Source organism: Scyliorhinus torazame, chromosome 10 (genome assembly GCF_047496885.1).
Source record: "Scyliorhinus torazame isolate Kashiwa2021f chromosome 10, sScyTor2.1, whole genome shotgun sequence".
Taxonomy (NCBI): Eukaryota; Metazoa; Chordata; class Chondrichthyes; order Carcharhiniformes; family Scyliorhinidae; genus Scyliorhinus; species Scyliorhinus torazame.
Window position 1 is genome coordinate 225,751,070 of NC_092716.1, and position 25,868 is coordinate 225,776,937.

General features: G+C 46.4%; 1 protein-coding gene across 12 annotated transcripts in view; it reads right to left on the minus strand.

Annotated features, from left to right (window-relative positions):
• Positions 1 to 25,868, minus strand: part of scube2 (signal peptide, CUB domain, EGF-like 2) — a 239,031-nt gene that overhangs the window by 64,885 nt on the left and 148,278 nt on the right. For 9 of the 12 annotated variants that reach the window (XM_072466498.1, XM_072466495.1, XM_072466497.1 and 6 more), the window contains 3 exons: positions 25,262 to 25,384; positions 23,731 to 23,898; positions 23,013 to 23,216 (listed from right to left, as the gene is read on the minus strand). In XM_072466498.1, coding sequence (XP_072322599.1) covers positions 23,013 to 23,216; positions 23,731 to 23,898; positions 25,262 to 25,384 — 495 coding nt within the window. The remainder of the gene's footprint in view (positions 1 to 23,012; positions 23,217 to 23,730; positions 23,899 to 25,261; positions 25,385 to 25,868) is intronic. The other 3 variants (XM_072466505.1, XM_072466504.1, XM_072466500.1) reach the window with 2 other exon arrangements.

Consider the following 25,868-nt stretch of genomic DNA (forward strand, 5'->3'; position numbering starts at 1 on the left):
GCCGGAAAAATTTCAAAGTGTGGCCTTGACCGAGGAGAATCGCCCCCCAAATTTTTCATTGTGTACTTAAAGATCAGGGAAAAAAGTCTCAAACAAGGAGAAGTTCCCCTATGCCCAAAAAACAGCTAAATGCCGTTGAATATCGCGCTCCATCTCGGCATTATATCCATCACAGAACACCCTACCAAACACGCCTGAAAGCGCACTTTGAAACTTTTCCGATGAATTGCGCCCATCATATTTTCATTTGTAAAAGTTACATTTTGTCGTATTATTTTTGTCACTTTTGTTCGAGACTTTTTTCCTGGGGCAACATTCTCCGACCCCCCGCCGGGTCGGAGAATCGCCGGGGGCTGGCGTGAATCCCGTCCCCGCCGGTTGCCGAAGTCTCCGGCACCGGAGATTCGGCGGGGGCGGAAATCGCGCCGCGCCGGTTGGTGGGCCCCCCAGCTCGATTCTCCGTCCCGGATGGGCCGAAGTCCCGCCGATAAATTGCCTGTCCCGCCGGCGTAAATTAAATCACCTACCTTACCGGCGGGACAAGGCGGCGTGGGCGGGCTCCGGGGTCCTGGGGGGGGGGGGGGGCGCGGGGCGATCTGACCCCGGGGGGGTGCCCCCACAGTGGCCTGGCCCGCGATCGGGCCCACCGATCCGCGGGCGGGCCTGTGCCGTGGGGCACTCTTTCCCTTCCGCCTCCGCCACGGTCTCCACCATGGCGGAGGTGGAAGAGACTCCCTCCACTGCGCATGCGTGGGAAACTGTCAGCGGCCGCTGACGCTCCCGCGCATGCGCCGCCCGGAGATGTCATTTCCGCGCCAGCTGGCGGGGCACCAAAGGCCGTTTCCGCCAGCTGGTGGGGCGGAAATTCCTCCGGCGTCGGCCTAGCCCCTCAATGTTGGGGCTCGGCCCCCAAAGATGCGGAGCATTCCGCACCTTTGGGGCGGCGCGATGCCCGTCTAATTGGCGCCATTTTGGGCGCAGGTCGGCGGACATCGCGCCGTTTCCGGAGAATTTTGCCCCTGATCTTTAAGTACACAATGAAAAATTTGGGGGGCGATTCTCCGGTTCCCCCAGCCGTGTGTTTCTCAGCTATGTGCCAGTCGCTGGCAGCAGGGTTCTGCCTTCCCGCCACTTGCCAACATATATCCCATTGAAGTCACTCCACACCACCGAGAAACCCGCGGGCGGGGGTACGCTGCATCGGGGGTAAGAGAATCCCAACACCTGGAGAATTCTGGCCCTGATTATAATTATAAAGGATATTACTCTCAAGAGGGGGAAAAAAAGATGAAAGGAGAGATATGCAGGATGCACCAGGACCCAGGAAAGAGAAGAGACAAAGAAAGTATATTTTATGCCCCATCTGACAAGTTTGGATCTCATCTGAAAGACAGCACCTTTGTTTTTTTAGAAAACACTTTGAGGCATTTATAATTTTAACATTCTAAACAGCAGAACGGTCCAACACACGCAAACCCCCACAGTAACATGCCCAACTTCCCTCCGTTCTAACTCCAAGCTACCCATATATTAGATTCCCTGCCCTTATTCTTCACTGCCATGCCTCTCCTTTCCACCCCCCACCCCTGCTGACAGTTAGTTTTCCTTCAAGAAGTCGATGAACGGCTGCCACCCCCAAGCGAACCCCTGTATTGAGCCCCTTAAGGCGAATTTACTCTTCTCTAGTCTGAAAAACCTGCCATGTCACTGACCCACACCCCTGACTTTGGAGGCTCTGAGTCCCTCCATCCCAGCAAAATCCGTCTCCGGGCCACCAGGGAGGCAAACACCAAAATGTCGCCTTTCTCCCCCCTCCCCCCTCCCCCCCCCCCAGGCCCCCGGATCTTCCGACACTCCAAATATTGCCACCTCTGGACTCGGAGTCATCCACCCTTCCAGGACCTCTGACATGACATCTGAGAATCCCTGCCAAAATCCCCTCAACTTCGGACACATTCAAATCATATGTACATGATTCGCCGGACTTCCCTCGCACGGCCTACAAGTGTCCTCCACCTCCTCAAAAAACCTACTCATCCGGGCCACAGTCATAGGAGTCCTGTAGACCACCTTGAACTGCATCAGGCCAAGCCTGGCACACGACGAAGATGCATTGACTCTTCTCAGGACCTTCTCTCATAGCCCGACTTCCAACTCCCCTCCCAACTTGTCCTCTCACTTCCTCTTCACCTCCCTGATTGGGACCCCTTCCCGCTCCATCAATTCCTTATATATTTCCGAGACCCTTCCCTCCCCAACCCGTTTTAGACATTACCTTATCCTACAGTCCCTTTAAAGGGAGGTGAGGCAAGCTTGGAACCTGCCTCCGTCAATGTCCCGTACCTGCAGGTACCGAAATCCATTCCCACCCGGCAACTCAAGCTCCTCCTCTAGCTCTTCCAAGCTCGGGAAACCCTCCTCAATGAAAAGATCCCCAAACCTCTCAATCCCTGCCCTCTGCCACCTCCTAAAGCCCCTGTCCAGCCCCCCCGGAGCGAACTGGTGATTGTCACAAATCGGTGACCACACCAACGCCCCCTCCAGCCTCATTTGCTGCCTCCATTGCCCCCATACTCTCAGGGCTGCTACTACCACTGGGCTTTAGGAGTAGCGAGCCGGCGAGAACGGCAGAGGTGCTGTTAACAGAATCTATAGACGCGTGCCCTTGCAAGGTGCCGCCTCCACTCGCTCCCACACAGACCCCTCCCCCACTACCCATTTCCTAACCATCGAAATATTGGCCGCCCAGCAGTAGTTAATAAAGTTCGGAAGGGCCAAGCCTCCCTCCCCGCGCCCCCATTCAAGAAGGATTCTTGATTCTTCTTCATCCTCGGGGCTTTTCCAGTCCATATAAAACCCGAGATCACCGCGTTCATCTTCCTAAAAAATGCCTTAGGGATGAAGATTGGAAGACACTGAAACACAAACAGCAATTTCGGGAGGACTGTCATCTTCACAGTCTGTATCTTCCTTGCCAGTGACAGTGGGAGCACGTCCCACCTACGGAAGTCCCCTTTCATTTGTTCAATCACCCCGTCCAAACTTAGTTTATGAAGCTGACCCCAGTCCCTTGCCACCTGAACCCCAGGTACCGAGAACTCCTTTGCACCACTTTGAACGCCATCTCCCTCAGTCTCATCTCCTGTCCCCTTGCCTGGATCGCAAAGACCTCACTCTTGCTCATGTTTAGTTATAACCTGAGAACCGGCCAAATTCCTCCAGTATTCCCATAATTCCTGCAATCCCCCTCAACGGGTCTGTTATATAAAGGAGCAAATCATCCGCATAGGTCGAGACCTTATGTCCCAAACCACCTCCCCCCCCCCCCCCCCTCACTATCCCCCGCCAAGTGTTCGATGCCCTCAGCGCCATTACCAAAGGCTCTATGGCCATGGCAAACAGTAGTGGGGAGAGTGGACACCCCTGCCTTGTCCCCCTGCACAGACTAAAATACTCTGATCGAACCAGGCTGGGAAATGTTGCTGAACACAGCAGGACTAGTGGAGTGCATTTGTTTCAATGCGAGAAGTATAACAGGCGAGGCAGATGAGCATAAGAGCTTGGATTAGTACTTGCAACTATGATGTTGTTGCCATTACAAAGACTTGGTTGAGAGAGTGACAGGATTTACAGCTAAACGTTCCAGGATTTAGATGTTTCAGGTGGGATAGAGGGGATGAAAAGGGGTGGGGGAGTTATACTACTGGTTAAGGAGAATCTCACAGCTGTGCTGAAGGAGGACATCTCAGAGGACTCAAGCAGCAAGGCAATATGGGTAGAGCTCAGGAATAGGAAGGGTGCAGTCACAATGTTGGGGTTTTAATATAGGCCTCCCAATTGCCAGTGGGAGATAGAGGAGCAGATATGTAGGCAGATTTTGGAAAGGTGTAAAACAACAGGGTTGTTGTGGTGGGTGATTTTAACTTCCCCTGTATTGACTGGGACTCACTTAGTGCTAGGGGCTTGGGTGGGGCAGTAAGGAACATCCAGAAGGGATTCTTGAAACAATATGTAGGTGGTCCAAATAGGGAAGGGGCCGTACTGGGCCTGGAATTCTGGGCCAGGAAAAAGATAATGTTGTGGAGGAGAATGCGGAGACCCAGGCTATTAGAATAGATGGCATTGAGGTACGTAGGGAAGAGGTGTTGGCAATTCTGGATAGGCTGAAAATAGATAAGTTCCCGGGGCCTGATGGGATTTAACCTAGGATTCTCTGGGAGGCCAGGGAAGAGATTGCTGGACCTTTGGCTTTGATTTTTATGTCATCATTGGCTACAGGAATAGTGCCAGAGGACTGGAGGATAGCAAATGTGGTCCCTTTGTTCAAAAAGGGGAGCAGAGACAACCCCGGCAACTATAGACCGGTGAGCCTCACGTATGTAGTGGGTAAAGTCTTGGAGGGGATTATAAGAGACAAGATTTATAATCATCTAGATAGGAATAATATGATCAGGGATAGTCAGCATGGCTTTGTGAAGGGTAGGTCATGCCTCACAAACCTTATCGAGTTCTTTGAGTAGGTGACTGAACAGGTAGACGAGGGTAGAGCAGTTGATGTGGTGTATATGGATTTCAGTAAAGCGTTTGATAAGGTTCCCCACGGTAGGCTATTGCAGAAAATACGGAGGCTGGGGATTGAGGGTGATTTAGAGATGTGGATCAGAAATTGGCTAGCTGAAAGAAGACAGAGGGTGGTGGTTGATGGGAAATGTTCAGAATGGAGTTCAGTTACAAGTGGCGTACCACAAGGATCTGTTCTGGGGCCGTTGCTGTTTGTCATTTTTATCAATGACCTAGAGGAAGGCACAGAAGGGTGGGTGAGTAAATTTGCAGACGACACTAAAGTCGGTGGTGTTGTCGACAGTGTGGAAGGATGTTGCAGGTTACAGAGGGAGAGATAAACTGCAGAGCTGGGCTGGGAGGTGGCAAATGGAGTTTAATGTAGAGAAGTGTGAGGTGATTCACTTTGGAAGGAATAACAGGAATGCGGAATATTTGGCTAATGGTAAAGTTCTTGGAAGTGTGGATGAGCAGAGGGATCTAGGTGTCCATGTACATAGATCCCTAAAAGTTGCCACCCAGGTTGATAGGGTTGTGAAGAAGGCCTATGGAGTGTTGGCCTTTATTGGTAGAGGGATTGAGTTCCGGCGTCAGGAGGTCATGTTGCAGCTGTACAAAACTCTGGTACGGCCGCATTTGGAGTATTGCGGACAGTTCTGGTCACCGCATTATAGGAAGGACGTGGAGGCTTTGGAGCGGGTGCAGAGGAGATTTACCAGGATGTTGCCTGGTATGGAGGGAAAATCTTATGAGGAAAGGCTGATGGACTTGAGGTTGTTTTCATTGGAGAGAAGAAGGTTAAGAGGAGACTTAATAGAGGCATACAAATGATCAGGGGGTTAGATAGAGTGGACAGTGAGAGCCTTCTCCCGCGGATGGAAATGGCTGGCACGAGGGGACATAGCTTTAAACTGAGGGGTAATAGATATAGGACAGAGGTCAGAGGTAGGTTCTTTACGCAAAGAGTAGTGAGGCCGTGGAATGCCCTACCTGCAACAGTAGTGAACTCGCCAACATTGAGGGCATTTAAAAGTTTATTGAATAAACATATGGGTGATAATGGCATAGTGTAGGTTAGATGGCTTTTGTTTCGGTGCAACATCGTGGGCCGAAGGGCCTGTACTGCGCTGTATCGTTCTATGTTCTATGTTCTATGGTATTGGGGAATGAGCCCGGCCAGGTCGTCGACGTTTCAGTCGGGGAGCATTACGGGAACTGTGACCACAATTCAGTAAGTTTTAAGGTACTGTTGGATAAAGATAAGAGTAGCCCTAGGGTGAAGGTGCTAAATTGGGGGAAGGCTAATTATAACATTAGGCAGGAACTGAAGAATCTAGATTGGGGTTGATATTTGAGGGTAAATCAACATCTGGCATGTGGGAGGCTCAGAAATGTCAGTTGATAGGAATTCAGGACTGGCATGTTCCTGTTGTCATGTGAGAGTATCTTTAAGAAATGGATGTTTAAGCAATGCACCTTTAAGAAATGGAGCTGATCATATTACTGAAGTGATGTCAGAGGGTGGGGGGGGAGCTGAGCTCACTTCTGCTTTTTTGAGTTTCAGTTTGAGAACGCAGCTGGGAGTGTCTGTGTGTTTTGCTGTGAGCTGCAGGAAGAAACACAGAGTTGGTCTGTTGATTTCTGAAATCCAAAGACGATAAATATATTGAATGTAACCTAATGTTTTCCAATTTTCGAAGTTTTGAAGTCTTTTGTATGTTTAAAGGAACAGCTTGAAGGATTATTTAGTGTTGTAGTCTTTTGGGGTTATTTTTGAAGTAATGTGTGTTAAGATATTCAATGTTTGTTTTTAAAAGGTTAACTTGAGTTCATAGAATAAACATTGTTTTGTTTTAAAAACCATTTGTCCATTTCTGCTGTATCACACCTGGAGAGTACGCCCAATGCTTCCCACACCACAATCTATTAAAAGTTGTGGGTCGGTTGAACTCCATGAAACACTTTGGGGTTCTGTAAACCCGGACCCATAACACTGTGAGGAAGAAGGATAAGTATGTCAAGTTTCGGGAACCTTGGATAACAAGGGATATTGTGAGTCTAGTCCAAAAAAAAGGAAGCATTTGTAAGGGCTAAAAGGCTGGGAACTGACGAAGCCCATGAGGAATAAGGAAAGTAGGAAGGAACTTAAGCAAGGAGTCAGGAAGGCTAAAATGAGTCACGAAAAGTCATTGGTAAACAGGATTAAGGAAAGCCCCAAGGCTTTTTATACATATATAAAGAGCAAGAGGGTAGCCAGGGAAAGGGTTGGCCCACTCAAGGACAGGGGAGGGAATCTATGTGTAGAGCCAGAAGAAATGGGTGAAGTACTAAATGAGTACTTTGCATCAGTATTCACCAAAGAGAAGGACTTGGTGGATGATGAGTCTGGGGAAGGGTGTGTAGATAGTCTGGGTCACACTGAGATCAAAAAGGAGGTGGTGTTCAGCGTCTTGCAAAACACGAAGGTAGATATGTCCCCAGGGCCTGATGGGATCTACCCGACAATACTGAGGGAGGCAAGGGAGGAAATTATTGGGGCCTTGACAGAAATCTTTGTATCCTCACTGGCTACAGTGAGGTCCCAGAGGACTGGAGAATAGCTAATGTTGTTCTTTTGTTTAAGAAGGGTAGCAAGGATAATCCAGAAAATTACAGGCTTTATGTCAGTGGTAGGGAAATTATTGGAGAGGGTTGTTCGAGACAGGATTTACTCTCATTTGGAAGCAAGTGGACGATTAGTGAGAGGCAGCATGGTTTTGTGAAGGGGAGGTCATGTCTCACTAACTTGATCAAGTTTTCTGGAAGTGATAAAGATGATTGATGAAGGTAGGGCAGTAGATGTTGTCTACATAGACTTCAGTAAGGCCTTTGATAAGGTTCTTCATGGCAGGCTATTTGGTCGGTTTAGAGAAATAAATATCCTAAAACTGAAATGTTGCATCTTCTGATTTTCTAGGGTGCTGGTGCTGATGTTTAAGATTGGTAAATATCTTAAACAAAAATGAATGTCAACTACTAGCATGGCATATATTAATATTATTTTAACTCATCAATGCGTTACTGTTTTACAACATACTCCAAAGTACTTAACAGCATATGTAACATATACAAATGTGGTGATTTATTCTTTTCTCAGGTTTTGGCAAAGTGCTGCACCATCACCAGCATCTTCCCCTCCCCCCTCCCCACTCCCCTCCAGACCCTGACCCTATTCTTCCTATGATGACTCAGTGTGCAAAAGCATCATCCAATGTGTTACTAACTGAACCACGCAGGTCAGAGAGGTCCCTGGTAAGGTCCTTGTACTGTGCCGACTCAGCGGATCTCAGCTAGCACACGGTAGTTATACGTCAGTGTCCACAAACTGGAGACGACAGAAAAGAATTTGCCAGAGTTCCTGTTCTTGATCGTAACATGATTCATGGCATTCAGGAGTAAAGAGGAAGAAATCTTGAAAGGAAAGGAAATAAAATGGCATCCAGAAAGCAAAAGGTTAAATGAGCATATCATTGGGGCAGCACAGTGGCGCAGTGGTTAGCACTGCTGCCTCACGGTTCGATCCCGGCTCTGGGTCACTGTCTGCATGCAGTTTGCACATTCTCCCCGTTTGCGTGGGTTTTGCTCCCACAACCCAAAGGTGAGCAGGCTAGGTGGGTTGGCTACGCTAAATTGCCCCTTAATGGAAAAAATGAATAGGGTACTCTAAATTCTTTTCAAAATATGAGCATATCATAGCCAATTTGAACTACATTTTGGTTATATAATGGAAGCAGGAGGATAGTTTTAAGAAATTTCACCTATCAGCATTGGACAGTTGCACAATTAAAAATATGAAAACATACGGCCCTGTTCCCACTCGATTATTGCCCATGCACATTTTTGCATGTCTACGGCAGCAATTAGAAGTAGGCAAGTGGGAGATGGGATCATGAATATGTGTAAGTCAAGGGTCCACGATGTAATTTTTAACCTGAAAAATCCAAAGTCCTCCCCAGTAGTCATCTCACTTGGTAAAACCTAGGACCATATTTTAACTGGCATGCAGGCTAGATTTTACAGGGTGCTAGTGTTCCTGCATCTCCTTGGATAAAATGTCAGGGAGAGCCAGTTCACAATTCCAATGGCTGCCCCAGAGCAATTCCACATTGGGAAGATAAGAATTCCATCTCTAACATGGGAGGAAATCCCGCCTTAGAGAGCTGCCAACTAATCAAATGGTCGACCTCTCTGTAGCAGTGCTAGTGGGAGTTGTGGCCCATGTAAATCCGTGGTCGGGGTCTCATTGAGGGGGTGAGATTGGCATTGGGGGAGGAATTGAGGAAGATGGGGGCATGACGGGGTTGACTGGATTCAGAAGGCTGGGGAGGGCGTTAAAGGGGAGGTAGTAATTTTGGGGGGCTGCCTCTAAGGGGCCCACAAGACATACAAAGTAGATGCTTCCCATCCGCCCTGGCCCAACACCACTGAGTGCAACTAAAGCTGCTGGGCTTCTCCCTTGGCTTCGCCCTCTCCCCACTACAAGTAAAATACCGTCAGCAACAGGATGAGATTCTTCAGTGACCATCAATAGATCCAGGGGCAGGTGGGCTGCCCAACAAAATTACAGACAGGTTGGCAAGTAGGCAGCAGGAAGACCACCAGCTGGATTTTACATGCCCCCCCCCCCCCCCCCGGCGAACCACCACCACCGCCCCGCTTCAAATCCACCAATGGGGAAGTGTAAAATCCAGCCAAAAAACATTCACTAACACAGTTAAAATCAGACTCTTTAATTTCAGGGAGACATTGGAAGCACTACCTAGGGAACACTGTGAGCACAGGCACCATGGAGGTCAGAGAACTACTGTGTTTTTTAGATTTCAAAGGGAAAATTTGGAGCTTTACTAATTCCCTTTTTTCTTTATTTGTCCTCACTGTGCACACAGCTTATCATGGATGTTATGGTGGTCATGGGCAGCATGGTAGCACAAGTGATTAGCACTGTGGCTTCACAGTGCCAGGGTCCCAGGTTCGATTTCCTGCTATGTCATTGGCTGTGCGGAGTCTGCACATTCTCCCCGTGTCTGCGTGGGTTTCCTGCGGGTGCTCCGGTTTCCTCCCACAGTCCAAAGACGTGCGGGTTAGGTGGATTGGCCATGATAAATTGTCCTTAGTGACCAAAAAAGGTTAGGAGGGGTTACTGGGTTACGGGGATAGGGTGGAAGTGAGGGCCTAAGTGGGTCAGTGCAGACTCGATGGGCCAAATGGCCTCCTTCTGCACTGTATGTTCTATATAAAACTATGTTATTCTGGCTTCTCTGCAGTGGATGAAGGAAGAGTGGCAGTAACAGCCTCAACAGTCAGGTGGAATGGTCAGTGATCCTGTTAGAGGACAACAGCAAAGGGCCTTCTCATAGAATAATGTACCCGACCCACAGGTTCTTTATGACGAAAACAAATACCGGTATTTTGGATATCTCTGCTGAACAGTGTACAAGGCGGCTGCACATCTTCCAGGCAGGCTCTGGCTAAGCTCTGACGCTTCTGGCAAGAAGACCTGCTGCCATCTGGGCCCGGGGTGGCCATGCTTAACCAGTGGCTGTGAGAATAACCACATACTTGACTTTTTTGCTTCAGGTTCTATCCGAACAATTTCAAGGGACATCCCTACATTTTCCAGTCTGCATTGGTTGTGGTTCTTGGAGGTCAATCACCTCAGCCCCAGGACATTGCTGCAGGGGTTCCCCAGCCACCTTTAGCTGCTTCATCAATGAATTTTCCTCCATCATTAGGGTGACATTGACGAATTCTCAGATATTGAAGCAGTCCATGTTACTGAAGCAGGGTAGCACAGTGGCACATTGGTTAGCACTGCTGCCTCACAACACCAGGGACCCGGGTTCAATTCCCTCTGACTGCCTTTGTGGTGTTTGCACTTTCTCCTCATGTCTGCGTGGGTTCACTCCGGGTGCTACGGTTTCCTCCCAGTCCAAAGATGTGCAGGTTAGGTGCCCCTTAATGTCCAAAAGGTCAGGTGAGGTTACTGGGTTATAGGCATAGGGTGGGGGCATGGGCTTAATTAGGGTGCTCTTCCCACCGGCTGGTGAAGACTCGATGGGCCAAATGCCCTCCTTCTGCACGACAGGGTTTCTATGATTCTATGTCCAGCAAGACCTGGACAGCATTCAGGCTTGAACTGATAAGTAGCAAGTAACATTTTTGTCCCACAAGTGCCAGGCAATGTTAATCTCCAACAGAGAGAATCTAACCATCTCTCCTTGACATTCAATAGAACATAGCAGCGCAGTACAGGCCCTTCGGCCCTCAATGTTGCGCCGACCTGTGAAACCACTCTAAAACCCATCTACACTATTCCCTTATCGTCCACATGTCTATCCAATGACCATTTGACTGCCCTTAGTGTTGGCGAGTCCACTACTGTTGCAGGCAGGGCATTCCACGCCCTTACTACTCTCTGAGTAAAGAACCTACCTCTGACATCTGTCTTATATCTATCTCCCCTCAATTTAAAGCTATGTCCCCTCGTGCTAGACATCACCATCTGAGGAAAAAGGCTCTCACGGTCCACCCTATCCAATCCTCTGATCATCTTGTATGCCACAATTAAGTCACCTCTTAACCTTCTTCTCTCTAACGAAAACAGCCTCAAGTCCCTCAGCCTTTCCTCATAAGATCTTCCCTCCATACCAGGCAACATTCTGGTAAATCTCCTCTGCACCCTTTCCAATGCTTCCACATCCTTCCTATAATACGGCGACCAGAACTGCACGCAATACTCCAAATGCGGTCGCACCAGAGTTTTGTACAGCTGCAACATGACCTCATGGCTCCGAAACTCAATCCCTCTACCAATAAAAGCTAACACACTGTACGCCTTCTTAACAACCCTCTCTGGGTGGCAACTTTCAGGGATCTATGTAATTGGACACCGAGATCTCTCTCCTCATCCACACTACCAAGAATCTTACCATTAGCCCAGTACTCAATCTTCCTGTTATTCCTCCCAAAATGAATCACCTCACACTTTTCTGCATTAAAACTCCATTTGCCACCTCTCAGCCCAGCGCTGCAGCTTATCTATGTGCCTATGTAACTTGTAACATCCTTCCGCACTGTCCACAACTCCACCGACTTTAGTGTCATCTGCAAATTTACTCACCCATCCTCCTCCAGGTCATTTATAAAAATGACAAACAGCAGTGGCCCCAAAACAGATCCTTGTGGTACACCACTAGTAACTGGACTCCAGTCTGAACACTTCCCATCATCCACCACCCTTTGTCTTCCTCCAGCACGCCAATTTCAGATCCAAACTGCTAAATCACCCTGAATCCCATGCCTCCGTATTTTCTGCAGTAGCCTACCATGGGGAACCTTATCAAACGCTTTACTGAAATCCATATACACCACATCAACTGCTTTAACCTCATCCACCTGTTTGGTCACCTTCTCAAAGAACTCAATAAGGTTTGTGAGGCACGACCTACCCTTCACAAAACCGTGTTGACTATCTCTAATCAAATTATTCCTTTCCAAATGATTATACATCCTATCTTTTCTAACCCTTTCCAAGAATTTGCCCACAACAGAAGTAAGGCTCACTGGTCTATAGTTACCTGGGTTGTCTCTACTCCCCTTCTTGAACAAGGGGACAACATTTGCTATCCTCCAGTCTTCTGGCACTATTCCTGTAGGCATAAGAACGTAAGAACTAGGAGCAGGATTAAGCCATCTGACCCCTCGATCCTGCGCCGCCATTCAATGAGATCATGGCTGGTCTTTTGTGGACTCAGCTCCACGTTCCGGCCCGAACCCCATAACCCTTAATCCCTTTATTCTTCAAAAAACTCTCTGTCTTTATCTTAAAAACATTTAATGAAGCAGCCTCTACTGCTTCCCTGTGCAAGGAATTCCATAGATTCACAACCCTTTGGGTGAAGAAGTTTCTCCTAAACTCAGTCCTAAATCTACTTCCCCTTATTTTGAGGCTATGCCCCCTAGTTCTACTTTCACCCGCCAGTGGAAACAACCTGCCCGCATCTATCCTATCTATTCCCTTCATAATTTTATATGGTTCTATAAGATCCCCCCTCATCCTTCTAAATTCCAATGAGTACAGTCCCAGTCTACTCAACCTCTCCACGTAATCCAAACCCTTCAGCTCTGGGATTAGCCTAGTGAATCTCCTCTGCACACCCTCCAGTGCCAAGACGTCCTTTCTCAAGTAAGGAGACCAAATCTGAACACAATACTCCAGGTGTGGCCTCACTAACACCTTATACAATTGCAGCATAACCTCCCTAGTCTTAAACTCCATCCCTCTAGCAATGAAGGACAAAATTCCATTTGCCTTCTTAATCACCTTTTGCACCTGTAAACCAACTTTTTGCGACTCATGCACTAGCACACCCAGGTCTCTCTGCACAGCAGCATGTTTTAATATTTTATCATTTAAATAATAATCCCTTTTGTTGTGATTCCTGCCAAAATGGATAACCTCACATTTGTCCAACATTGTATTCCATCTGCCAGACCCTAGCCCATTCACGTAGCCTATCCAAATCCCTCTGCAGACTTCCAGTATCCTCTGCACTTTTTGCTTTACCACTTAGCTTAGTGTCGTCTGCAAACTTGGACACATTGCCCTTGGTCCCCAACTCCAAATGATCTATGTAAATTGTGAATAATTGTGTGCCCAACACTGATCCCTGAGGGACACCACTAACTACTGATTGCCAACCAGAGAAACACCCATTAATCCCCACTCTTTGCTTTCTATTAATTAACCAATCCTCTATCCATGCTACTACTTTCCCCTTAATGCCATGCATCTTTATCTTATGCAGCAACCTTTTGTGTGGCATCTTGTCAAAGGCTTTCTGGAAATCCAGATATACCACATATCCAGATAGACAAAGATGACTTAAATGTCAAAGCTCAGCAATCTCCTCCCTAGCTTCCCAGAGAATCCTAGGATAAATCCCATCTGGCCCAGGGGACTTATCTATTTTCACACTTTCCAGAATTGCTAACACCTCCTCCTTATGAACCTCAAGCCCTTCTAGTCTAGTAGCCTGAACATCAGTATTCTCCTCGACAACATTGTCCTTTTTCCTGTGTGAATACTGACAAAAAATATTCATTTATTTCCTTAGACTCCAAGCACAACTTCCCACTACTGTCCTTGACTGGCCCTACTCTTACCCTAGTCATTCGTTTATTCCTGACATATCTATAGAAAGCTTTCGGGTTATCCTTGATCCTACCTGCCAAAGACTTCTCATGTCCCCTCCTGGCTCTTCGTAGCTCTCTCTTTCGGTCCTTCCTAGCTAACTTGTAACTCTTGAGCACCCTAACTGAACCTTCATGTCTCATCTTTACATAAGTCTTCTTCTTCCTCTTGACAAGTGTTTCGACTGCTTTAGTAAACCACGGTTCCATTGCTCGACCAGTTCCTCCCTGCCTGACAGGTACATACTTATCAAGGACACGCAGTAGCTGTTCCTTGAACAAGCTCCACATTTCCATTGTTCCCAATCCCTGCAGTTTTCCTCTCCATCCGATGCATTCTAAGTCTTGCCTCATCTCATCATAATTGCCTTTCCCCCAGATATAACTCTTGCCCTGTGGTATATACCTATCCCTTTCCATCATTAAAGTAAACGTAATCGAATTGTGGTCACTATCACCAAAGTGCTCACCTACCTCCAAATCTGACACCTGTCCTGGTTCGTTACCCAGTACCAAATCCAATATGGCCTATCTACATACTGTGTCAGGAAACCCTCCTGCACACATTGGACAAAAATGGACCCATCCAAAGTACTCGAACTATAGCGTTTCCAGTCAAAATTTGGAAAGTTAAAGTCCCCCATAACAACTACCCTGTTGCTTTCGCTCCTATCCAGAATCATCTTTGCAATCCTTTCCTCTACATCTATGGAACTTTTCGGAGACCTATAGAAAACCCCTAACAGGTTGATCTCTCCTTTCCTGTTTCTAATCTCAGCTCATACTACCTCAGTAGACGGGTCCTCATCAAACGTCCTTTCTGCCACCGCAATACTGTCCTTGACTAACAATGCCACCCCTCCCCCTCTTTTACCACCTTCCCTGAGCTTACTGAAATATCTAAACCCCGGCACCTGCAACAACCATTCCTGCCCCTGCTCTATCCATGTCTCCGAAATGGCCACAACATTGAAGTCCCAGGTGCCAACCCGTGCCGCAAGTTCACCCACCTTATTCCGGATGCTCCTGGCATTGAAGAAGACACACTTTAAACCACCTTCCTGCCTGCCGGTACACTCCTGCAACTTTGAAACCTTACTCATGACCTCACTACTCTGAACCTCCTGTATACTGGAGCTCAATTCAGGTTCCCAAGCCCCTGCTGAACTAGTTTAAACCCTCCCGAAGAGCATTAGCAAATTTCCCCCCCAGGATATTGGTACCCCTCTGGTCCAGGTGTAGACCATCCCGTTTGTAGAGGTCCCACCGACCCCAGAATGAGCCCCAATTATCCAGATATCTGAAATCCTCCCTCCTGCACCACCCTTGTAGCCACGTGTTCAACTCCCCTCTCTCCCTATTCCTCGTCTCGTTATCACATGGCACGGGTAACAACCCAGAGATAATAACTCTGTTTGTCCTAGATCTAAGTCTCCACCCTAACTCCCTGAATTCCTGCCTTACATCCCTATCCCTTTTCCTACCTATGTTGTTGGTACCTATGTGGACCACGACTTGGGGCTGCTCCCCCTTAAGGATCCCGAAAACACGATCCGAGACATCACGTACCCTGGCACCTGAGAGGCAACACACCAACTGCGAGTCTCTCTCGTTCCCACAGAATCTCCTATATATCCCCCTAACTATGGAGTCTCCACAGACTAATGCTCTATTCCTCTCCCCACTTTCCTTCTGAGCAACAGGGACAGACTCTGTGCCAGAGACCTGTACCCCATGGCTTACCCCTGGTAATTCCCCCCCCCCCCAACAGTATCCAAAGCAGTATACTTGTTACTAAGGGGAACGACCACAGGGGATCCCTGTACTGACTGATTCCTCCCAGCCCCTCTCACCGTCACCCATCTATCTTTATTCTTCGGAGTAACTACATCCCTGAAGCTTCTATCTATGACCACCTCTGCTTCCCGAATGATCCGAAGTTCATCCAGCTCCAGCTCCAGTTCCCTAACGCGGTTTCTGAGGAGCTGGAGAGGGGTGCAATTCCCACAGATTAAATCAGCAGAGACACTGACGGCGTCCCTCACCTCAAACATTCTGCAGGAGGAACATTGCACTACCTTCCCTGCCATCCCCTCTAGATAAAAAAAGAAAAAGAAAGAAAGAGCTTACCTGTTATTCACTCCCCTTCTCAGCAAGCACTCACTCAGCAACCTCTGCGCCCTACACGATAACACTCGAGGGAAAATAAAAGAAAAACTACTTACCAGTCACCAGCCAATCCCTTACCTGCAGGCTGTGACTTCACAGTTCAACTTCTTTCTACTTCTACCTGCCCTTGAGCCTTCCTCTTGATCTTTACAGCAGTTGTTTTTTTTTGGTTAGAGGAGGGGGTAGGAAGGGAAACACTGAAGAAGTGTTTCGGGTTTAAGTGTCACTTGACAACAGCTCCTCCACAAACCACCTTCAAGTTAGGGTGAGCACAATAGACGTATGCAAATTGCCCCTGCAACAGCCAATCAGCAGCTCCGCTCTACTGCCCTCTGCTGGATGCTTGTCTTCACTTGAACAGCTAGGGTCTCTTGCTCGGGTACACCTTCAAGTTAGGGTGAGCACAACAGACGTATGCAAATTGCCCCCACAACAGCCAATCAGCAGCTACGCTCTACTGCCCTCTGGTGGATGCTTGTCTTCACTCTTCACTTGATGCTCGTCTATCAGCACTGAAAATCACTGATCCGACCATCAATATCCTTGGCTTGCCTTAGATCTGAAACTTAACTGGGTCAGCCAAATAAATACTGTGACTCCGCCAGCATGTGAGAATCTTGGAATTCTGCAGCAAGTGATGACCTCCTGACCACCATCTTCAAGACGCAAGTCAGGAGTGTGGTGGAATACTCTCCCCTTGCCTGGATGAGTGCAGCTCCAACAATACTCAAGGAGCTTTTTTAAAAAATTCATTTATGAGATGTGGGCATGTTGGTTAGTCCAGCATTTATTGCCCATCCCTTGTTGCCCTTTGGAAGGTTGTGGTGAGCTGCCTTCTTGAAATGCTGCAGATCCTGAGATGTAGGTGCACTCACAGTGCTGTTAGGGAGTGGGTTCCAGGATTTTGCCCCAGCGACAGTGAAGGAGCGGCGATATATTTCCAAGTCAGGGCGGTGAGTGACTTGGAGGGGAACCTCCAGGTGGTGAGGTTCCCAGGTATCTGCTGCTCTTGTTCTTCTAGATGGTAGCGGTCGTGGGTTTGGAAGGTGTTGCCTAAGGAAAGTTGGCGAGTTCCTGCAGTACATCTTGGAGATTGTGCACATGGCTGCCACTGTTCGTCGATGACAGGGGGAGTGAATGTTTGTGGAAGGGGTGTCAATAAAGCTAGTTGTTCCTCAGTGCAGGAAATGAAGGTAAGTGCGGCCTCAGTGAGGCCCAAAAAAAGAACAGAGTCCCGTTTGAGAGTGGGATCATCCTCGGCATTACAAGCGCCAGGAAACATCCCGCTAAACGTGCTCGACACCGGACTCTGTTTTTTCCCCGTTAAATCGTGCCCAAAATGACAGAAGACGAAAACAATACTTGAAAACCCCAGTACTAAGGGGAATTTGCTAACTCTTGAAGCATAATTTGATCTCTCCTCCAGACTCAAACCCGAACACGTAGCCACCCTCAAATTCAAGATGGTAAAAGACAAAGAAAAATTCAAGGAGAGGACTGACACAACCAGACCCATGTTAACAATCCATGATTACCCACAGAAAAAGCAAAAAGAGAGCAAGAACAAGAGCTAAGAGTGAAGAATCAAACCCCCACAACCCCAGGACCAAGGACAAAACAGATGATCAAACCACCAACAGCACCTCTAACAGAGCAAAAGGCAACCTTGGGGTTTAGAAGAAAACAGCCTGAACAAAGAACAAAGAAAAGTACAGAACAGGAACAGGCCCTTCGGCCCGTCTAAACCAAAAACTTCTACTCTTCCTGGGTCCCTATCCCTCTATTCCCATCCTATTCATGTATTTGTCAAGATGCTCCTTAAATGTCACTATCGTCCCTGCTTCCACCACCTCCTCCGGCAGTGAGTTCCAGGCACCCACTACTCTCTGTGTAAAACACTTGCCTCGTACATCTCCTCTAAATCTTGCCCCTCGCACCTTAAACCTATGTCCCCTAGTAATTGACTCCTCTACCCTGGGAAAAAGCCTCTGACTATCCACTCTGTCTATGCCCCTCATAATTTTGTAGACCTCTATCAGGTCACCCCTCAACCTCCGTCGTTCCAGTGAGAACAAACCAAGTTCAACTGCTCCTCATAGCTAATGCCCTCCATACCAGGCAACACCCTGGTAAATCTCTTCTGCACCATCTCTGAAGCCTCCACATCCTTCTGGAAGTGTGACGACCAGAATTGAACACTATACTCCAAGTGTGGCCTAACTAAGGTTCTATACAGCTGCAACATGACTTGCCAATTCTTATACTCAATGCCCCGGCCAATGAAGGCAAGCATGCCGTATGCCTTCTTGACTATCTTCTCCACCTGTGTTGCCCCTTTCAGTGACCTGTGGACCTGTACACCTAGATCTCTCTGACTGTCAATACTCTTGAGGGTTCTACCATTCACTGTATATTCCCTACCTGCACTAGACCTTCCAAAATACATTACCTCACATTTTCCGGATTAAACTCCATCTGCCATCTCTCCGCCCAAGTCTCCAAACGATCTAAATCTTGCTGTATTCTCTGACAGTCCTCATCGCTATCCGCAATTCCACCAACCTTTGTGTCGTCTGCAAACTTACTAATCAGACCAGTTACATTTTCCTCCAAATCATTTATATATACTACCAACAGCAAAGGTCCCAGCACTGATCCCTGCGGAACACCACTAGTCACAGCCCTCCAATCAGAAAAACACCTTTCCATTGCTACTCTCTGCCTTCTATGACCTAGCCAGTTCTGTATCCATCTTGCCAGCTCACCCCTGATCCTGTGTGACTTCACCCTTTGTACCAGTCTGCCTTGAGGGACCTTGTCAAAGGCCTTACTAAAGTCCATATAGACAACATCCACTGCCCTACCTGCATCAATCAGTCAGGGAGACCAGGGGAAAACACACACCGGAACGTCGGAGCGGCCCCCAAACTGGGGGTGTCCTTGGAGGGAGAGCCGACCCATACTCCGCCTAGACCTTCGTGATAGCCCCCCCGACAACTGAGATCATCAAAACAGGAAAAGGATTCGGCCACCCAAAAAACAGCAAAAATCGATCTCGACACAGGATCACTAGAGACCACCTTCCAACACAACCACTAGCCCGCAAGGACATCAAAACTAAGACTGAAAAAGGTAATACTCCTACACACCTCCCCAGGTTCGAAGAAAAATTAAGAAGAAGAGCAGAACTGTCAGAACTAACCCCTCGGGTCCACCATATTATAACAAAACAAAGAGTAGCCAACCAACCGGCATGTGGGCCCGTCTAATTCTCAGGAGGAACTAACGAAGAATAAAGATTAGGCCCTTCCTTCAGACCTACCCCATCTCAACGGCTCACCGAATGTGGGTGACTCACCTTGGGACCACCCCCCACCCCCCTCCCCTCACCCCCAAAGGAGGTACCACCGCAACAGGATAATGACCACGACACCAAGCCTAGCCTAGCCTAGCGCAACCACAAGAATAAAGGCATGAAAGAACTTGTCTCTAGGACTACCATAATCCCCCATCCAACAAACTCCTCCCCTCTGCAACCTAAGCAGCTCCCACAGGGCGGGGACAGCTCAGCCAGTCCCCACTCCTCTCAGCCGATACCAGGAACAGGCCCACACAACCAGAGGTTGGAAGGCCAACCAACCCCGCGCCCCGGAGACAGAATTTAAAAAAATATATATAAATTTAGAGCGTCCAATTCATTTTTTCCAATTAAGGGGCAATTTAGCATGGCCAATCACTCTACCCGGCACATCTTTGGGTTGTGGGGGCGAAACCCACGGGGAGAATATGCAAACACCACACGGACAGTGACCCAGAGCCGGGATCAAACCGGGGACCTCGGCGCCGTGAGGCTGCAGTGCTACTCACTGCGCCACCGCGCTGCCCCGACCTGGAGACAGGATTAAATGTGCTCCATCGAATTTGATCTGCCCTCCCTCCAGATCAAAGTTCCCGAAACATGTCAGCCAGTTCTTAACCTCGGCCGGGAACCTCTCCACCACCTCACCAGGGACACCAGGCTGAGCAGGGATCCTCACTGGTTCTCTACACCCGTCATTGTTCGCACCTTTAGACGACAGGCCATGCAACAGGATGTTGGCCAAGTGGAGACGGGCTCCCACCAAGGACAATGCTCTCACTGTCACAAGAACCTCATGCGCCGCACTACCTTCATAAAAACAACTCCTGAAACTGGGTTTGATGTCTCGCATGTAGAGTCAAGCGATTCAGAGGATTAACTTCATCGCGAGCAGCCATAATCCGCTACTAAACACTGTACCGTCAGGGCGGGAATCATCCCAAAATTTGCTGTGCCACCAAAGACAGGGCCCCACCCCAAATCCATCCAGCTTCCATGAATCAAAGAGGACTAAAGCCTTTTAACTTGACTAAATAAAGCTGAAACACTGGCAAACAACTCTTGGTACACTGCACTAAGGGGTAATGTTAGCATGGCCAATCCACCTAACCTGCACATCATTGGACAATAAGGGGCAATTTAGCATGGCCAATCCACCTAACCTGCACATATTTGGTCTGTGGGAGGAAACCAGAGCATCCGGACAAAGCCCAGGCAGACACGGAAATTCAACCCCGGTCTCTGGCACTGTGAGGTAGCAGTGCTAACCACTGTGTTTCTCCATGTTTGTGTCAGAATAGCTTTGGGCTTCCAAACCATTCTGGTTGGACAATACCAGTATTGGTAGCATGACTAAAACTGGCTTGAGATAACGAGTTTTATTATCTGATGAATCATAGTTCTGAGCCGTCTACAAAGAACTCCACTGCAGAATAGCAGCTGCAGACCAAGGCAGTAACACCAAATACTTTTTTAAAAAGTCTTGGTGGTTCCTACATTTTACAAAGCCTCGCAGCCTGGTTCCCAACTCCAAATCCACCTCTAAAGAAATCTGATCTCCTGGTATGAAAACCACAAGTGTCTAATTCTGTGACTGCCAAACAGTCTTCTCTTCGAGGAAATCCTGCAATAATCCTGATATCTGACTTCAGTTATTTGAACTGATCTGAACTACATTTCAAGGGTGGAAAAGAATCCTCGAACTATTCTTTTGTTTACGACTTGTAAAAATATACAACTCTTTCCAACTGTATTTTTTCTTGAGACTTTGTGTGTGTGCTTCTGTGTGGGTGCTGAGGGATTGATGTAGTATTTAGACTTTTGGGGCGAGTGCATGAATAAGCAGTATTTAAACCCATGAGAGCTTGCTGCTGTTATTCAAGTTGACTACGTACTCAAGGGGCTAAGAAACACACACATCTTCCTCTCCAAAATCCACACTGATCGCGGAAGGTATGGGGAAGGGTACAAGGATTTTAGGTGACTCCCAACACTGGCTATAAGTCAGACATTCAAAATATTTTCTGAAAATAACAAAACTTAAAAAAATTATTGCATCCTTTGTCTGCGCTCGGCAAATTGTGCTAGCAGAAATGTTTAAATTTCCTAATTTTAAGCCAGTACAATATATTGATTGATTTGATTTGTCACATGTTCCGAAGTACAATGAAAAGTATTTTACTGCGGCCAAGGGAACGTGCACAGTACGTACATAGTAGGAAAAAATAATAATCAACAGAGTACATTGACAAATGGTACATATATCATGTCAAAAATGAGCACATCCACCATTTTCAATTGAAAAACATCAGTCCTGATTTTATCAAAATAATGGTGTGGCTAATAACACCATTTTTCATCTGTAAATGATATTGTAAATTTAGGTACGTGATAATCATGCTTAACTCAAATATTCATAATCATGCTTAACTCAAAAATATTCAATGTGGTCTACATTGCGTCCCTTCACCATTAGTTTCACAAATACAGCATCACACTGGCTGCCTCACCATTGAAATGCATTAACTATCATGAAGTTGCTGTCTTTGTGTAGTGGATACAAATTACCTTCTGCTGTGAGTTTAATAAGTGTTTATTACTGCCAAACAACCTCACTAACACTGAAAGTTAATTATTACATGCATGGTGTCTTGTTCCTTCAGGTTTTGATTGCTGTTGGATATTTTAAAAATAATGTTCATTTTTCTTTTCCATCATTTTTTCCCTTTCTCTTCATCCCATCACTCTTTCCCTCTTTTTTAATTCTCTTTCTGTACTCAATTTGACATTGAATTCACCCACTATAATTTACCCTTTTTTTCTTAGTTCTTGCACTGTTAATTTCATAACCTTTCAGTTTGATTGATTAAGGAGATAGGCAGTTGCTTGTCCTGTTCATTCAGGTCCCAAGTGCACAATTTCCCTTGCTGTGCACCAGTTCGCACTTCCAGCAACTTGGCATGCAAAGAATTTAAAACACCTGTATATGCAAGGGCAAACTTAACCAACAGCAGATGCTGTTATATGTCCTGCTAGAGCAAAGGTGACTCATCAAACCTATAATGCAAAGACAACGCTTTACATAAATAGACACAGTATGGTAAAAGGTCCACATGGGTTTTGTGAGGGCCACGAAGAATCCAGCACGAGTTTTAAGGATACAAAGAAATAACATTTATTTACAATAACATATATATACACAACAGCAGCAACCTCGCTTGCTGCTTACTCCTTCCTGCTGGTTCCAAACTGGCCAGCATTATTTATACAGGGAGTCTGCTAATGATTTCTCTGCCCCCCTCATTGGGGAAGCCCATACTCCCACAGGATTGTGGGATTGTCATTAGTCCCCAGCCAATGGTAAGCAGGCAGGTTATAACAATGGACATCATATAAAAACACTGCATAAACTTTCCATGCAAATGTTAAAGGTTGATTAAAACAGAAAATACATGAAGGCAGTATATAAAAGCCAAAATAACCATAATTCTGAGTATTGTTTGATGTAGTAACAGTAATAATAATTCAGTATTTCCAAAAGTGACTTCAGTTATATTGTGAATCTTACACCAGGGTTTACTTCCTGTGTGCCGACCAGGCCATGAATTTCTAGCCTTTTTGATGAATGGACAAAAGGTTGTGAAGTAGCAAGTGCAGAAGCAGAAAAACCAGGCCTTAAGAGTTTTGTACCCACCACATCTGTTGTTCTGAAGAACCTGACCAGTTCCACATGGCTCCTGTAAATCCACTGCTTTTACTGCTTTCTTAGCCACCTCATATTCACCTCCAGCTACACGCAGGTAGAATTGTTCCCTGTTGATTGATTTCCGCAGTGTTCTTGTTGTTTTTCGAAGCCTTTTCTCGGCCTTTCTTCGTGTGCACCCAAAGTCACAGGTTTCTACAGGTAACAACAGAACCAACCATACAATTACCTGAAATAGTAATAGTCTACTTGGCAGAATCTCGGAGAACCATTGACAATAACGACATGCTTTACTTATGTCGTCAATTCATTCAAAATTAAAGTTATAAGTACAGGCCGATCAGCACCATGGATATCAGTTGTTTGCAACATGTAAATGGAGATGTTTCCTCCAGATATGACAAGCCAAATTAATGGTCTTCATCTATTTTTAAAAAAATATTGTACCCAAATAAATTCTGCACAGACGAAATCTTTACTTAGCTTGGTAGAATGCAAAATCAATTATTAAATGAAAGTAAATTTTTGGGGGGGTTCAACCTCTTCCAAGTTGAAGGTCAACATCTCTTCTAACCCAAAACATACTGATTTCTAAAAACAGGAGATACTTTTATTAAAAACAGAAAAAAAAGGGAGAGAGATGAGAGAAAATAAACAATGCTTAAAAAAAGAAAAGTGTAAATTCACCTTCTGAATTTTTCAAACCAACCTGTCACCTCCTCGGGTTTCATTTCAACCTCAAATATGGCAGAAATGATTGATCCCTCGTTTGTCATTGCCTTGTGATTCCAATGGTCATGACTTTTCTTGAAGGAGCTACACTTCACATTTACAAAGTTCAGCTGGCAGTTCTTTGAACTAGGGAAATTATGTTTTTCTGTGTATTGACATGAAGACAAAAGAGCTTGATTAGTTAAGAGGAAAGCTTTTTAACTTGTTATCTAATCCATGCTTAAGCAAGTTGGATTGGTTTGGAGTAAGTGTGAAAGTCTGTGATGGAATTTTGCTGACGGAACATTTAGGTGTGTATTTAAAAATACACATATGTTTTTGGGATATATAGCTAACTCATTAATCATCGCCAATTTCAATATAATTTGCTTCAGTCTTGCACAGTGGAACCAGAGAGGTAAAGAGATTGTACACTGAATTTAACTGAATTATGGATTGTAATACAAATACTGTCGATACTGGCAGCTGCTAGGTTTGGTTCCTCTCGAGAGTTTCATTCCCTGTCCAGCATGTTACGAAGCAGCCTTCTTTCATGTATGAGCCTTCTAGTATTGCGATCTGCCCACAGGACAAATTAGTCAAGCTTGAACTTATACCCACCTAATGTCCACATACAAAAGAGATCACTGGATCGGGATCAGGAAAAAAAACAATTTTTTCTCCCTTCTCTCCCTCAGTAATGGAAGCTGAAGCCAATTGCTGCACCCCAGTTTAACCCAGGTGAGATCACGGCACAAACCTGGAACCCTCTCTCCTGTATGGTTGTTAGCAGCACGGTAGCACAGTGGGTAGCACTGTTGCTTCACAGTGCCAGGGTCCCAGGTTCGATTACCGGCTTGGGTCACTGTCTGTGCGGAGTCTGCACGTTCTCCCCGTGTCTGCGTGGGTTTCCTCCGGGTGTTCTGGTTTCCTCCCACAAGTCTCAAAAGATGCGCTGTTAGGTCATTTGGGCATTCTGAATTCTCCCTCAGTGTACCCGAACAGGCGCCGCAATGTAGCGACCAGGGGCTTTTCATGATAATTTCATTGCAGTGTTAATGTAAGCCTGCTTGTGACAATAAAGATTATCATTAGTGGTAGTATTCCTGCCAACTGAGGCAATCAAGAAACTCAAAGTAAATATTAATAAACTTCCAGTTCTGCTATTATCTGTACAACTAACTATATGAAAAATGAATGTATTTGGTTTCCAGTGAAGTGAGTTTTAATTTGATGGACAATTAGTGAAGGCAATGATGAAAGACATGACATAGTCAATTTCACTCTGTAAGTAAATAGTTTACAGAGGAGAATAATACAAGTGATCCAAGCTTTAATTACTTTCTTGACTGACTTGGTCAAAAACAACTGAGATCTATTTGTTCTTTTGATTCTTTGTGCTGGGAAAAGAGCAGGAGTTGTGCAGATGGAGCAATAATACTCAGAGCAATTTTCTTTTGTGATCTTTAACAAAAGACTGAGCTAGCAGCCTAAAATGACGTGTCTTCCATACAAATAAAGCTATATACCTGAAGAGACCTGCTTTAGGCTGCTCTTAAGCTTCTCTTTGATTCGCCTTAGCTCACATCTTCCCGCGTGGATTTTAAAGGTTGCTGTTGTTTTTACTGTTGGCAGGTTTGTAGCATTCAACCCTGGAAAGAAAAAATGGCAACATTCCTTCAACAGCTGTTCGGCTAAGTACTGACAGACATTTTAACATCCAACAGACTACAACAGAAGCTCCAGGCGCGCACTGAAGAATGAATAAAAACCTTCACGTTTGCAGAACTCATTATATGAAATAAAAGCAAAATACTGTGGATGCTGGAGCATTGAAAGAAAAACAGAAAATAGTGGAAAAATTCAGCAGATCTGGCAGCATCTCTGGAGAGAGACACAGTTAACAAGGCGGGGGGGATTTTCCACTCCACTCCTGGCCGCCGGTGGGTTCTTCTGGTCCTGCCGCTGTCAATGGGATTTCCCTTCGAATCCAGCCCCACCGCCGGGAAAACCACAGCAGGGGGTTAACCGATGGTGGAACCAGAATATCCCCCCCACCCTCCAACATTTTGAGCCTGGATGACTCTTCGCTGAAGATAAGTCATATGGGGGGAAATTCTCCCCAAACGGCGCGAT